The following is an 11,010-nucleotide window of genomic DNA, read 5'->3' on the forward strand; positions in this document are numbered from 1 at the left end:
ATTAAATTATTTTTTTCATAATTATTTATTTAATTTTAAATAATTTTATTTATTTACTTTTTTTTTGAAAAGAATTAGTAAAATAAAAATTAAAAAAAAAAATCAATAAAAATCTTTTGCTTTTTTGTAAGAGATGATTAATTTTAAGAATATTTTTAATTTTTAAGAAAAAAAAATTAATAAAGTTTGATTTTATATTGAATTTTTGTATTTTATATAGCCAATAAATTTAATATAAATTGTTATTAATTAATAATTATTTTAAATTATTAATTAATTTAATTAATTAATTTTATTATTACTAAAATTAATTTTTTTTAATTAAAAATAATCTTACTGAAAATCTCTTTTAAAAAAATACAATAGCTAACGAGCATCAATCTCACAATAAATTCAAAATTTATGTTTCTGAGGAATACTAAAAAGTATAAGGCACTAACACAATCAACAAGTCTCCTCTCGAATTTGCAATTCTTATTGGATTTTTTTGTATTAAACATTTTTTTTTAATAACTCAAAAGCCGGTTTCAATTGAAATTGCATAAGAGATCGGAAACAATCGTGAAATAGCAACGTTATTCGAGGCAGTGAAGGTTGTTACAAGCAAACCGTGTAAATCAGGTAAATTTTTTTGTAAGTTGTTAAATTAATCAGGAATAACTTTTTAATGAGATTTTTGTTTGTTCACTTTAACTTTTCATCTCGTTATTCCTGTCTAATTAACAAAAAATTAACATTTGCGGTCGGATTTCTCATCGAAAAATCCATTCGTGCTTCATTCGTCGTCGTAGCAACAAGCAATTAATTTTTTTTTCTCAAAAGAATCTCAAGATGTCGGGTCGTGTCGTCATTTACGGAGGACGAGGAGCTCTTGGAGCAACTGTTGTGTCACATTTCAAAGCCAATAATTGGGTAAAAAAATTCTTATCATTTTTTTTAGATGAACTTTTTGACCTTTTTTCGTTTTTTTCGTGACTTTTAGTGGGTTGGTTCCATCGATTTAGCGGCGAACGAAGCAGCGGATGTCAGTATCGTCGTGAATAAAGATGCGGATTTCGTTGGGCAAGAACAGCAAATTCTCTCGGAAGTTTCGAGCGCTTTGAATGGCGAGAAACTCGATGCTGTGATTTGCGTTGCTGGCGGATGGGCAGGCGGAAATGCCAAAAAAGATCTCGCCAAGAACACGGATCTCATGATGAAACAAAGCATTTGGACGAGTGCAATTTCGGCGACAGTTGCGGCGAATAATTTGAAAGCGGGCGGTTTGTTGGTTTTGACAGGAGCGAAACCCGCGTTGGGAGGCACGCCCGGTATGATCGGATATGGAATGGCGAAAGCTGCGGTGCATCAATTGACGAAATCGTTAGCTGCGAAAGACTCGGGATTGCCGGAAAATTCGTTGGCAGTTGCGATTTTGCCAATTACGTTGGATACGCCGATGAACAGGAAATGGATGCCTGATGCGGATCATTCGACGTGGACTCCGTTGGAATTTGTTGCAGAGTAAGGAATTTAATTTTTTTTTTGTCTTTAAAAAAATTATTAAATTAATTTTTTATTATTTAAAAAAAAATTAAATTAATTTAAATTTTATTTTTCAATTAATTTAATTTTATTAAATTAACTGTTTTAATATTTTTTTTAAAAATTAATTTTTTTTTGTTAAAATTTATAAATTAAAAATAATTAAATTTTTTATTTTTCATTTGATTTTTTTATTTTATTTGTTTTAAAAAGTTTTTTGGAAAAATCATTTATTTTATTTTTTTTATTTTTATTTTTTATATTTTTAATTTTTTTTTAAATTTAAAAAATTTTTAAAATTTTTTGATTTAAAATTATATTTTTCTCTTTTAATTTTTTATTAAATTATTTTTTTTTAAATTTAAAATTTATTTTTTATTATTTTTTTTTTTATTTAATTTTTTTTTTTATTTTTTTTAAAAATTTAATTATTTAAAATTAATTAATTTTATTATTTTTTTTTTAATTTTTTTTTTTAAATTTTGATTATATTTTCAAATTCGTATTTTTTTTTTATTTCGAAATTTTTTTAATTTTTTTTTTTTTTTACAAACATTTTTTAAAAACTAATTTAATTTTTTTTCTCAATTATTTTTCAGTCTCTTCCACAAATGGACAAAAGGAGCTGAGCGCCCTGCCAACGGAAGCCTCGTACAACTCGTCACTAAAAACTCAAAGACTGATTTGGTAATTGCTGATCAGTAGAGAGTTTCTGAACTATTTTTTTTTACAATTTTTCTTTTTTCTACACAAAACATTCAAAAATACACAAAAAATCGCACATTCCAGAAGCAGCCAACAAAGTTGTGATTTTCAAAATAATTTTTAAATAGTAACTAATAATGAATAAAAAAGATCGAGACACGAAAAAAACGTACTTGAATGAACCATGACCGAGTGATTGTTCAATAGTAGAAAAAACGAACATAGAAGTGAAACATGAAGAAAAAAAAGTTAACATAAAAAACAAGATCAAGGTCATTTTTGTACTTATTCACAATAATTCGAATGTTTAATTGCTTTGATTTTTAAGTGAAAAGGGGTTCTTCGATTTTTTTTGTTGAAATTTAAATTTATGAAATGAAAAGTGCTTAAAAATGTTCGAATTTAATAAAAATTTAAAATACTCGAATTTAAATAATAATTTATTTTATTTTGTGAAAAAATGAAGTCTTCAAGAGCAAATTTCTATAAAATTTTTTCAAAAATCAAATTAAAAATTGAAAAAATAAATTTTTATTTTTAAAAAATAATTTAAAAATTTTTAAATAAAATAATTTAAAAATTTCTAAAAAATTTTTAAAAAATAATTAAAATTTTTTAAAAATTTATAAAAAATACATAAATGGTTTACTTTTATAAAAAATATACAAAATTTATCAAAAATTTTATTTTTTCATTAATTCAAGATTTTTTTTCTTTTAAAAAAATTCTTTAAAATTTAATTTTAATTTTTTATAAAAATTATTAAAAAAAAATATTTTGGAACTAATTTTTAAAAATTTAATTTTTTTTAATTTTTCTTAAAAAAATAATTAAAAAAAATTAAAAATTAATTTTTTAAATAAATTTTTAAAAATTTTTAATAATTTTCTTTTATAATTTATTTTAAAAAATTCATGAAATCGAAAACGTTTTTATATTTTGTACCGACCTTTTTATATTAAATAATTTGCTTTCTCGTTAATTCAACCTAAACAAAATTCAAACTTTGCATTTTCGCTCAAATGCCGCAAAACAAAAATAAAATTTATTTAATTTCTTATCTTTTTAAATAAAATGACTTCTGCATTAAATATTCACGAACAAACCAAAGAAAAAGCTTTCGAACGAATTTTACGAAGAATTGAAACAAATTCCCTGATCGATCCCAACTATGAATGTAAGTAAAAATTTTAAAAATCAAAAAAAAAATAAACAATTTTTTTTTTTATTTTCAGTAAAATCGCGAGATGTTCTCGAACTCTACAGTATTTTTGGAACGTTAACATTTCGAGCCTTGGAATTATTAGATGACTCGATTGTTCGATATTTTACTTGCAAAAATCGTGTCCCAATTATCATCACTCAAAGGATGGATGAGAAGAACAACGTTTATGTCTTTTATGCGGGATATAATTATTGTTCCTGCGATTCTTTTAAATTTAATGTCAAAACTCACAAAATTCAGTATACGTGTAAACATAATTTAGTCAGTCGAATTTCGATAGCTTTAAAAAAAGAAGTTATCGCGGAATTGTCAGTTTATAAGTACAAACAGCTCTTGATGTATATTGAGAAATTGGCTCAGAATTAAAGTTTTTAGATAAATTTTCATTAAGAAATATTTTTTTGAATTTTAAAGAATTTTGTATGAAATTTTTCATCTTATTAAAATAAAATAAAAAAATTAAATTAAATTTAAAAAAAAAAAATTAATTAATATTTTTTTTTAATTTTTAAGAAATATACAATTTTTTTTTCTTTTAAAATTAAAAATTAAATTTTTTAGAAAAATTTTCATTAAAAAGTATTTTTTTAAACTTTTAAGAATTTTTTTATGAAACTTCTTGATATATTTTGAAATAATAAAAATTAAATATTTTAGTAAAAATTTCAATATATTTTTTTTTATTTTTTAAGAATTATTTATTAAACTTTTCGTTCTTTTAAATAAAAAAATTAATTTTTTTTAGAAAAATTTTAATTAAATATTTTTTTAAATTTTTAAGAATTTTTTCGTCTTTTTAAAATAAAAAAAAATAAATTGTTAAAAAGACTTATTTTTTTTTAATAAAAAAAATTTTTTTTTGACAGAAAAATCAAAAATTCTTGAATTTTTTTTTCTGTAAAAATTTTTATAAATTTTTTATTTTGAAATTTAGATGAAAATTAAGACAAAAAGTCAAATTTAGGTAATTTTTGTACCAAATGAAGTCTTCAAATATTCAATTTAAAAAAAAACTCTTCCATAAATTAATAATTTCCTTTAATTCTAACTTTTTTCAGATTTAATCCAATTGCGAATGTTCAAAATGAATAAAAATCACAAATTCCCTTAAGATGTGAGGAACTTTTTGCCGTAAATCTGGGCTTTTTTCTCGAAATTCGGCGACTTGATGGGTGTATTGGGCGTGTAAAAGGGATTCATCGAGTACTTGATGTAAGTTTCGTACATTTCCGTGAAGAAATTCTTGATGCCTTCGTCATTTCGGTTATCGTGAACCATGATGAAGCGCATATTTGTGGCTGTAACGAAAGCACTGACGAACCATTGATTGAATTTATCGATGCTCTTCAAGTACATGTTGTTGGTCTTCCATTTGTGTTCGTCGACGAGATCGAGAGCAGCATGAGCGATGAATTGGGACAAGTGACGATGGTCTTCTTTCTACAAAAAATGAAGAAAATTCGAATTTTTAAGAGATTTTGAGGAAATTTGGATGAAAAAATGAAAATTACTTTCACATCTTTGTTCTGAGCGACGAAATCCATCTCGAAAATTGGGTTGTCGTTGTGACCAACGATCGCAAAATAGTAACTGTTTGACATTTTTTTGCGAATTTAAGGCTTTTAAATTTTTTTAAGAATCAATTTTGGTTGTCGAAATTTAATTTTTAAGCGATTTTTGTTAAAAATTCAATTTTTTAATTTTTTTTTCTTTTGTTTTGCTCACTTCGATACCAAAAATTATCCGCTGCTTGGAAATTTTTATAAACTGAAGGCACGCAAATTAATGACGTCAGCTCTAACGAAAAATTTTTGTATTGATAGCGGGTGGTAAATAAAAACTTCCGAATTGCCATCAAAAAACGCAGGATTTTCCGACAAAAACTGGTAAAATTTTCATTTTTTACGAATTTTCTCTCATAATTCGATGAAATTTTTCTTGTAGATCAAGTTTTTACGTGTTAACGAGGTGCTGTAAGAATCGCCGCCCGGCAGAAAAAAAAAAGATGAAAGTTTTTCTGCTATTTTTGCTCGTGAGATTGGCTTCGGTGTTTGTGGTTCAGACGAGTTTTGTGCCCGACGAGTATTGGCAATCGCTGGAAGTTGGTCATAAATTGGTTTTCGGGTAAGTTTTAAAGAAATCTTTGCGAAAAATTGTGAAATTGTTGAAAAGTTGCTATGATGACATGTGCTTGCCTTCCTTGTGCATTTGTTTGTAAATATTCCATAATTTAATTGCCGGTTGCTACAAACAAAAAATTGTTTAATTTTTTTGATTTTTAAAAAATTTCAAGAAAAAATTTTATTTTTAAAGAATTTGTTCTTTTTGTCATTCATCCGTGTATCCGTAAATAAAGGCGTGTACGCATAATAAACGCACATACAAAGAATTTTTGTTCTACGAGTTGAGAAAGTGACTAAAAATAAATGAAAAGAATTTAAAAAAAAATTGAAATGAAAAAAAAAATTTTTAATTTTTTGAGATTTTTAAGGTTGAAATTAAAAAAAAAATTAATGATTCTAAAAATTTTTTTTAAATTTTTAATTTTTTAAAAAACAATTTTTTTGCGATTTTGAGGCTTGAAATTAAAAAAATTAATGATTCTAAAAATTTTTTTAAATTTTTAATTTTTTAAAAAACAATTTTTTTTTTGAGATTTTCAAGCTTGAAATTAAAAAAAATTAATGATTCTAAAAAATTTTTTTTAAATTTTTAATTTTTTAAAAAAACAATTTTTTTAATTTTTTCTTTGAGATTTTTAAGCTTGAAATTAAAAAAAAATTATTTAAAAAAATTTTTTTTAATTTTTTAAAAAACATTTTTTTTAATTTTTTCTTTGAGATTTTTTAAAAAACATTTTTTTTTAATTTTCTATTTTTTTTGAGATAAAAAAAAATTAATGATTCTAAAATTTTTTTTTTTATTTTTTTTGTGAGATTTTTAAGCTTGAAATTCAAAAAAAAAAAATAAATAATTCTAAAATATTTTTTTTAAATATTTTTTGTGAGATTTTTAATCTTTAAATTTAAAGTTAAAAATCTTTAAACTTAAAAAAATTAAAATTAATTATTTTTTTTAACAATATTAAAAAAAATAAAAATTTCGTTTATAAAAAAAAATATTAAAAAATTAAATAAAATTCACTTCAAAAATTAAAATTTTACCTTTTCTCTCTATTTTTTTCAGACAAGGAATCTTAACATGGGAATGGATGAAAGGCGTTCGCTCATATTTGTATCCCCTATTCGTCGCTGGCATCTACAAAGCCCTCGCCTTCCTCCAATTGGATCAAGTTGAGCTGCTAATCTTGCTGCCTCGCGTTGCTCAAGCAGTTCTTTCGGCCTTTGCTGACTTCCGTTTCTACCATTGGACCGGAAAAAGTAAATGGGGCGGATTTATTCTGCTTACTTCGTGGTTTTGGTTCTACACGGCATCCCGTACTTTGACAAATACGCTCGAAACTGCCTTGACGACGATCGCTTTGAGCTATTTCCCATGGAGATATGGCGATGAATGTTGCTCCTTTTTGTGGTTTGTCTTCACAGCAGCGTTTGTCAGACCAACAGCGCTTATTCCGTGGATCCCGTTGTGCTTGCATCACATTAAAAAGTCCAAATATTCGGCATTTGAGTTGCTCTTCAAGCGATATTTGCCGATTGGAGTCGTTGTTGGAGGAGCTTTGGTTGCTTTGGACAGTTTTTATTACGACAAATTGATTTTCACGCCGTACGAATTCTTCAAAGTGAACGTTGTCGAGGGCATTGGAGAGTTTTACGGGCGTCATCCGTGGTATTGGTACTTGAATGTTGGGCTGCCAACCGTAATGGGCATCACTTTTGTGCCGTTTGTGTTTTCGGCGGTTCAAACGTTGCGCAATTACGAAGTTTTCGAGAAGCGTTTGGTACTTTTGACCTCAGTTGCTGTCACTTTGACCGTTTATTCCGTGTTGCCGCACAAAGAATTCCGATTTCTGTTGCAAATTCTCCCAATTTGCTTGTACATCGCAAGTGACTTCCTCTCGCGATGGAGTCGAAAGGCTTCTACGCCGCTTTTGTATGTCGTTGCCATCACGTTACTCGTTGGAAATTTAGTTCCTGCTGGATATTTGTCGACAGTGCATCAACGAGGCACTTTAGACGTCATGCCGGTGCTTCGTCGTCTCTCGAGCGAATACAAAGAACAAACGGGATCCAATGCGAAAATTCTTTTCCTCATGCCGTGTCACTCGACACCCGGTTACAGTCATTTGCATGGCAACGCGACGCTTCGTTTCCTCAAATGCGAGCCAAATTTCGACCATGTGCAGAATTATCAAGACGAAGCCGAGCAATTTTACAAAGACCCTTCGAAATGGATTCGTTCGCATATTCCCGTGCATCCGCCATCCGCTTTGCCGACGCATGTCGTGATGTTTGACGTACTTGCGCCTCGCATTTCGGACTTTTTGTCGACATATCAAGCCGCTGAAACGGTCTTCCATGCGGATTATGTCTCGGGCGACAATCGCGTTGGCAAAAATGTTGTCGTTTATGAGAGATTTGATCCGACTGGCGGCGCGAAAACGAAGAAAACAGGCACTCAGGATCAAGAATCAGTACAAAGCGATCAGTAAAAAAACGATGAAACCACCTAAAAACCTCAATTTTCAACACAAATGACGACGATTGCTAACGATCACTACCTAAAACTACCTTTAGTGTTAAGTTAAAAAAGAATTTTGTTTGATTTTTCTTTAATTTCCTCCCTTTTTTGTATCTACAAAATAAAAATAAAGTAGATAAGCACTAACGATAGATGAGTTCAAGTTATGCAATTTATGCAAAATTATTAAAATCTTTATTTTTAAAAATTTAAAAATATTCGAAATTTGAATTTAAAAAAAATAAACTAAAAACTTCTAAAAAAATTATATTTTAATTGCAAAAATAATTTTAAAAATTTTTATTGTGAAAAATATTAAGAAAATTTTTTTTAGATTTTTTAATTAATTAAAAATAAAATTCCGAAAAATTAAATTTTTATTGCAAAAATAATTAAAATTATTTTTTTTTATTTCAAAAGAAATATTTTTTTTAATTTTTAATTAATTTATTTTTATTAATTAAGAATTCAAAACAAAAAATTCTTTAAATTTTTCTGACATAAAAAAAATAATTTTAATTATTTTTGAAATAAAAATTTAATTTTTCGGAATTTATTTTTAATTAATTAAAAATTCTAAAATAATATTTCTTAAATTTTTTCTGAAATAAAAAAATTAAAATATTTTAAAACATTTTTTTGCAATGAAAAATAAAAATTTAATTTTTCGAATTTTGATCTTTAATAAAAAATTTAAAAAAAACATTTCTTAATTTTTCCAAAAAAAAAATAATTTTAAAATATTTTAATTAAAATTAAAATTTTAATTATTTTCAATTTTGATTAATTTTTTTTATTTAAAAAAAATATTTCTTTATTTTAAAAATATTTTTTTTGAAAAAAAAAATAATTTTAATCATCTTTTTAATTAAAAATTTTTATTTTTGATTAAAAATTAAATCTTAAAATTTTTTTCAAAAAAAAAAAATCTTAAAATCAATATTTAAAAAAAAACAATTGACAAGCTTGTTAATTTTTTGCATAATTCGAACTCACTGAATGAATCTTCCCTTTTTTTCATAAAAATTCGCCTTAAAACGAACATTAGTTGTAATAATTCGTAGTTTAGTTTTACTAAATAAATACCTATAGAAATCTATGTTAAGAAAACAAAAGTCGAACAAATCACTTAAAAAACATATTTTAGTCATTTACACGAAGAAACCCCTCAAGAAGAAGTCGGACCAACAAGCAATCATTGACAACTGCAATAATATCAAATTACAAAAAAAAAGTATGGTTTTCGGATTTATTTAAAAAAAAATTAATGTTAAAAAAAAAGAAATTTTTATCAAAATAAAGTTTGTCACAAAAATTCTTGATTATTTTTGTTTCAGCGTCAATAATTTGCGCGAGACATGACAACATGAACGTCGAACAACCTACTTTTCCTGCTTTCGACCCGTATACACACATCACGGACATTATCGCGCGCCTTTGCATTCGACATTTTTCTACCTGCTAACCTAATGTGCGCGCCAGATAGAACGAAACTGGCTTTTACGCAAAAGTAGTTCACTTTACATGCATTTTAGATCATCAAATGTGTCATCGAATGGCGATAAATGCTGCTTTAAAACAACAACGAAACTCGTTTCGAAAAAAAATAAAAGATAAATACAAGGCAACATGAAAAATAGAGAGAGAATGCAATTGAAGGTGCGACTTTGAGAAGTGCGTACAATTCTATGAAATGCAATCGCAACCGCACGTTCAAAACAAATAAATCACTGATTTGCATACAGATCGCGTATAGAAGACAATAACGATCATTTTCCCTCACGATTGAGATCTGTGTGCCACATGTGTATGCCAACCGGTTTCAGTATATGGAATAAACGAAAGACATTTCATTCATTTTCGTTTTTACATTTTTTTTTTAACTTTACATAAAGTTCTCACACAAATACATACAAATTGAGTGTTTGTTAAATCATAGGCGAGTACAGAATTGTAATTGGATTTTTTGTGAAACACCCACGAAATTATTTTTTAAGAGATTTTAATAATTTTGAATTTTGTTTTTAAAATGGTAAGTTTTAAATTTTTTTTTTGCAATTTTCAATAATTCGTTTTTTATTTTTAAAAATTTTCCAATTTAGATCCTCTATGGAACACTTGAAAATATTTAACAGATACCTAATTTATGATGTTAGACTTTAATACGGCTTCTGCATCTTTGCGTTTCTGATTTACTTCATTTACTATTTGTGGTTGTATAATGAAGAAAAAAGAATTGATCGAATGAAAAAAATCCCTTAAGTATTAATTTAAGACAAGAAAGAGCTTTCCTTAGTGCTCAAAATTTAAAATATTTACATTTGATACGAGCTTTTTTAATGATTACAGAATACTTTATACAAAGTCCTTACAAAAAGCCAAACCTTCAAGAATTTTTTGTCTCATTTTTTAAAGCCATAATGTTTTACACTCACGAAAAAAGAGAAAATTGTTAAATAGTTGAATATACTGATCTTCGACAAAATATGAGGTACAGTGATCATTCAACGGACCTTAAAGAAGGAAGAGAAAGAAAAGGAAAAACATGCCAATCCATGTAATAAGAAGATCATTTTATTGGAAAGCTGCCATAATACCTTAAATATATCGTGGACCATCAGCGAGTTGAATCTATTTTAAAAAATTTTTGAGCTGCAGAGAAAAAAATAAAGACCTCTTAACATTCGTTAACACTTTGAAAAATATATTTTACACATTGGAAAAAGTTTGATATGTTTGTTGGAGAACCTTGAAATACGAAAATTAGTTAAGGACATATAAACTAAAACTCAAATATATTTGCTCAACTCTTAAATATTAAAGAATTTTAAAAAGATTCCATTCCTTCTTTTGTTCAGGGTAAAAATCGTATGAAGGTATATAAATAGTTATAGTTTAAAGTTTTTCAGAAAAAT

The 11,010-nt window shown here is 26.1% G+C and overlaps 4 protein-coding genes across 5 annotated transcripts; 3 read left to right on the plus strand and 1 right to left on the minus strand.

Moving 5' to 3' along the window:
* Nucleotides 1–459: 459 nt before the first annotated feature.
* LOC134832315 (dihydropteridine reductase) lies at nt 460–2,662 on the plus strand. 2 transcript variants are annotated; one of them, XM_063846310.1, is made up of 4 exons: nt 460–621; nt 823–912; nt 983–1,503; nt 2,124–2,662. In XM_063846310.1, the coding sequence occupies exons 2-4, from the start codon at nt 832–834 to the stop codon at nt 2,227–2,229; spliced, it is 708 nt and encodes a 235-aa protein (XP_063702380.1). In that variant the 5' UTR covers nt 460–621; nt 823–831; the 3' UTR covers nt 2,230–2,662. The 2 variants fall into 2 exon arrangements, with proteins under 2 accessions (XP_063702380.1, XP_063702372.1); XM_063846302.1 differs by lacking the exon at nt 460–621 and having other exon boundaries at nt 740–912; nt 2,124–2,661.
* Nucleotides 2,663–3,303: 641 nt separating this feature from the next.
* Nucleotides 3,304–3,820, plus strand: LOC134837910 (zinc finger SWIM domain-containing protein 7 homolog). The gene is made up of 2 exons (XM_063853304.1): nt 3,304–3,406; nt 3,465–3,820. The coding sequence occupies exons 1-2, from the start codon at nt 3,304–3,306 to the stop codon at nt 3,818–3,820; spliced, it is 459 nt and encodes a 152-aa protein (XP_063709374.1).
* A 655-nt stretch (nt 3,821–4,475) lies between these two features.
* Nucleotides 4,476–5,188, minus strand: LOC134838326 (probable trafficking protein particle complex subunit 2). Its single transcript, XM_063853834.1, has 2 exons — nt 4,966–5,188; nt 4,476–4,894 (listed from the first exon to the last, which is right to left on the minus strand). The coding sequence occupies exons 1-2, from the start codon at nt 5,053–5,055 to the stop codon at nt 4,562–4,564; spliced, it is 423 nt and encodes a 140-aa protein (XP_063709904.1). The 5' UTR covers nt 5,056–5,188; the 3' UTR covers nt 4,476–4,561.
* A 67-nt stretch (nt 5,189–5,255) lies between these two features.
* On the plus strand, nt 5,256–8,402 carry LOC134829839 (GPI mannosyltransferase 3). Its single transcript, XM_063843121.1, has 3 exons — nt 5,256–5,340; nt 5,399–5,578; nt 6,641–8,402. Exons 2-3 carry the CDS (start codon nt 5,460–5,462, stop codon nt 8,064–8,066), a joined length of 1,545 nt encoding a protein of 514 aa, XP_063699191.1. The 5' UTR covers nt 5,256–5,340; nt 5,399–5,459; the 3' UTR covers nt 8,067–8,402.
* Nucleotides 8,403–11,010: the final 2,608 nt, after the last annotated feature.

The sequence above is a fragment of the Culicoides brevitarsis genome, chromosome 1 (assembly GCF_036172545.1).
Source record: "Culicoides brevitarsis isolate CSIRO-B50_1 chromosome 1, AGI_CSIRO_Cbre_v1, whole genome shotgun sequence".
Lineage (NCBI taxonomy): Eukaryota > Metazoa > Arthropoda > Insecta > Diptera > Ceratopogonidae > Culicoides > Culicoides brevitarsis.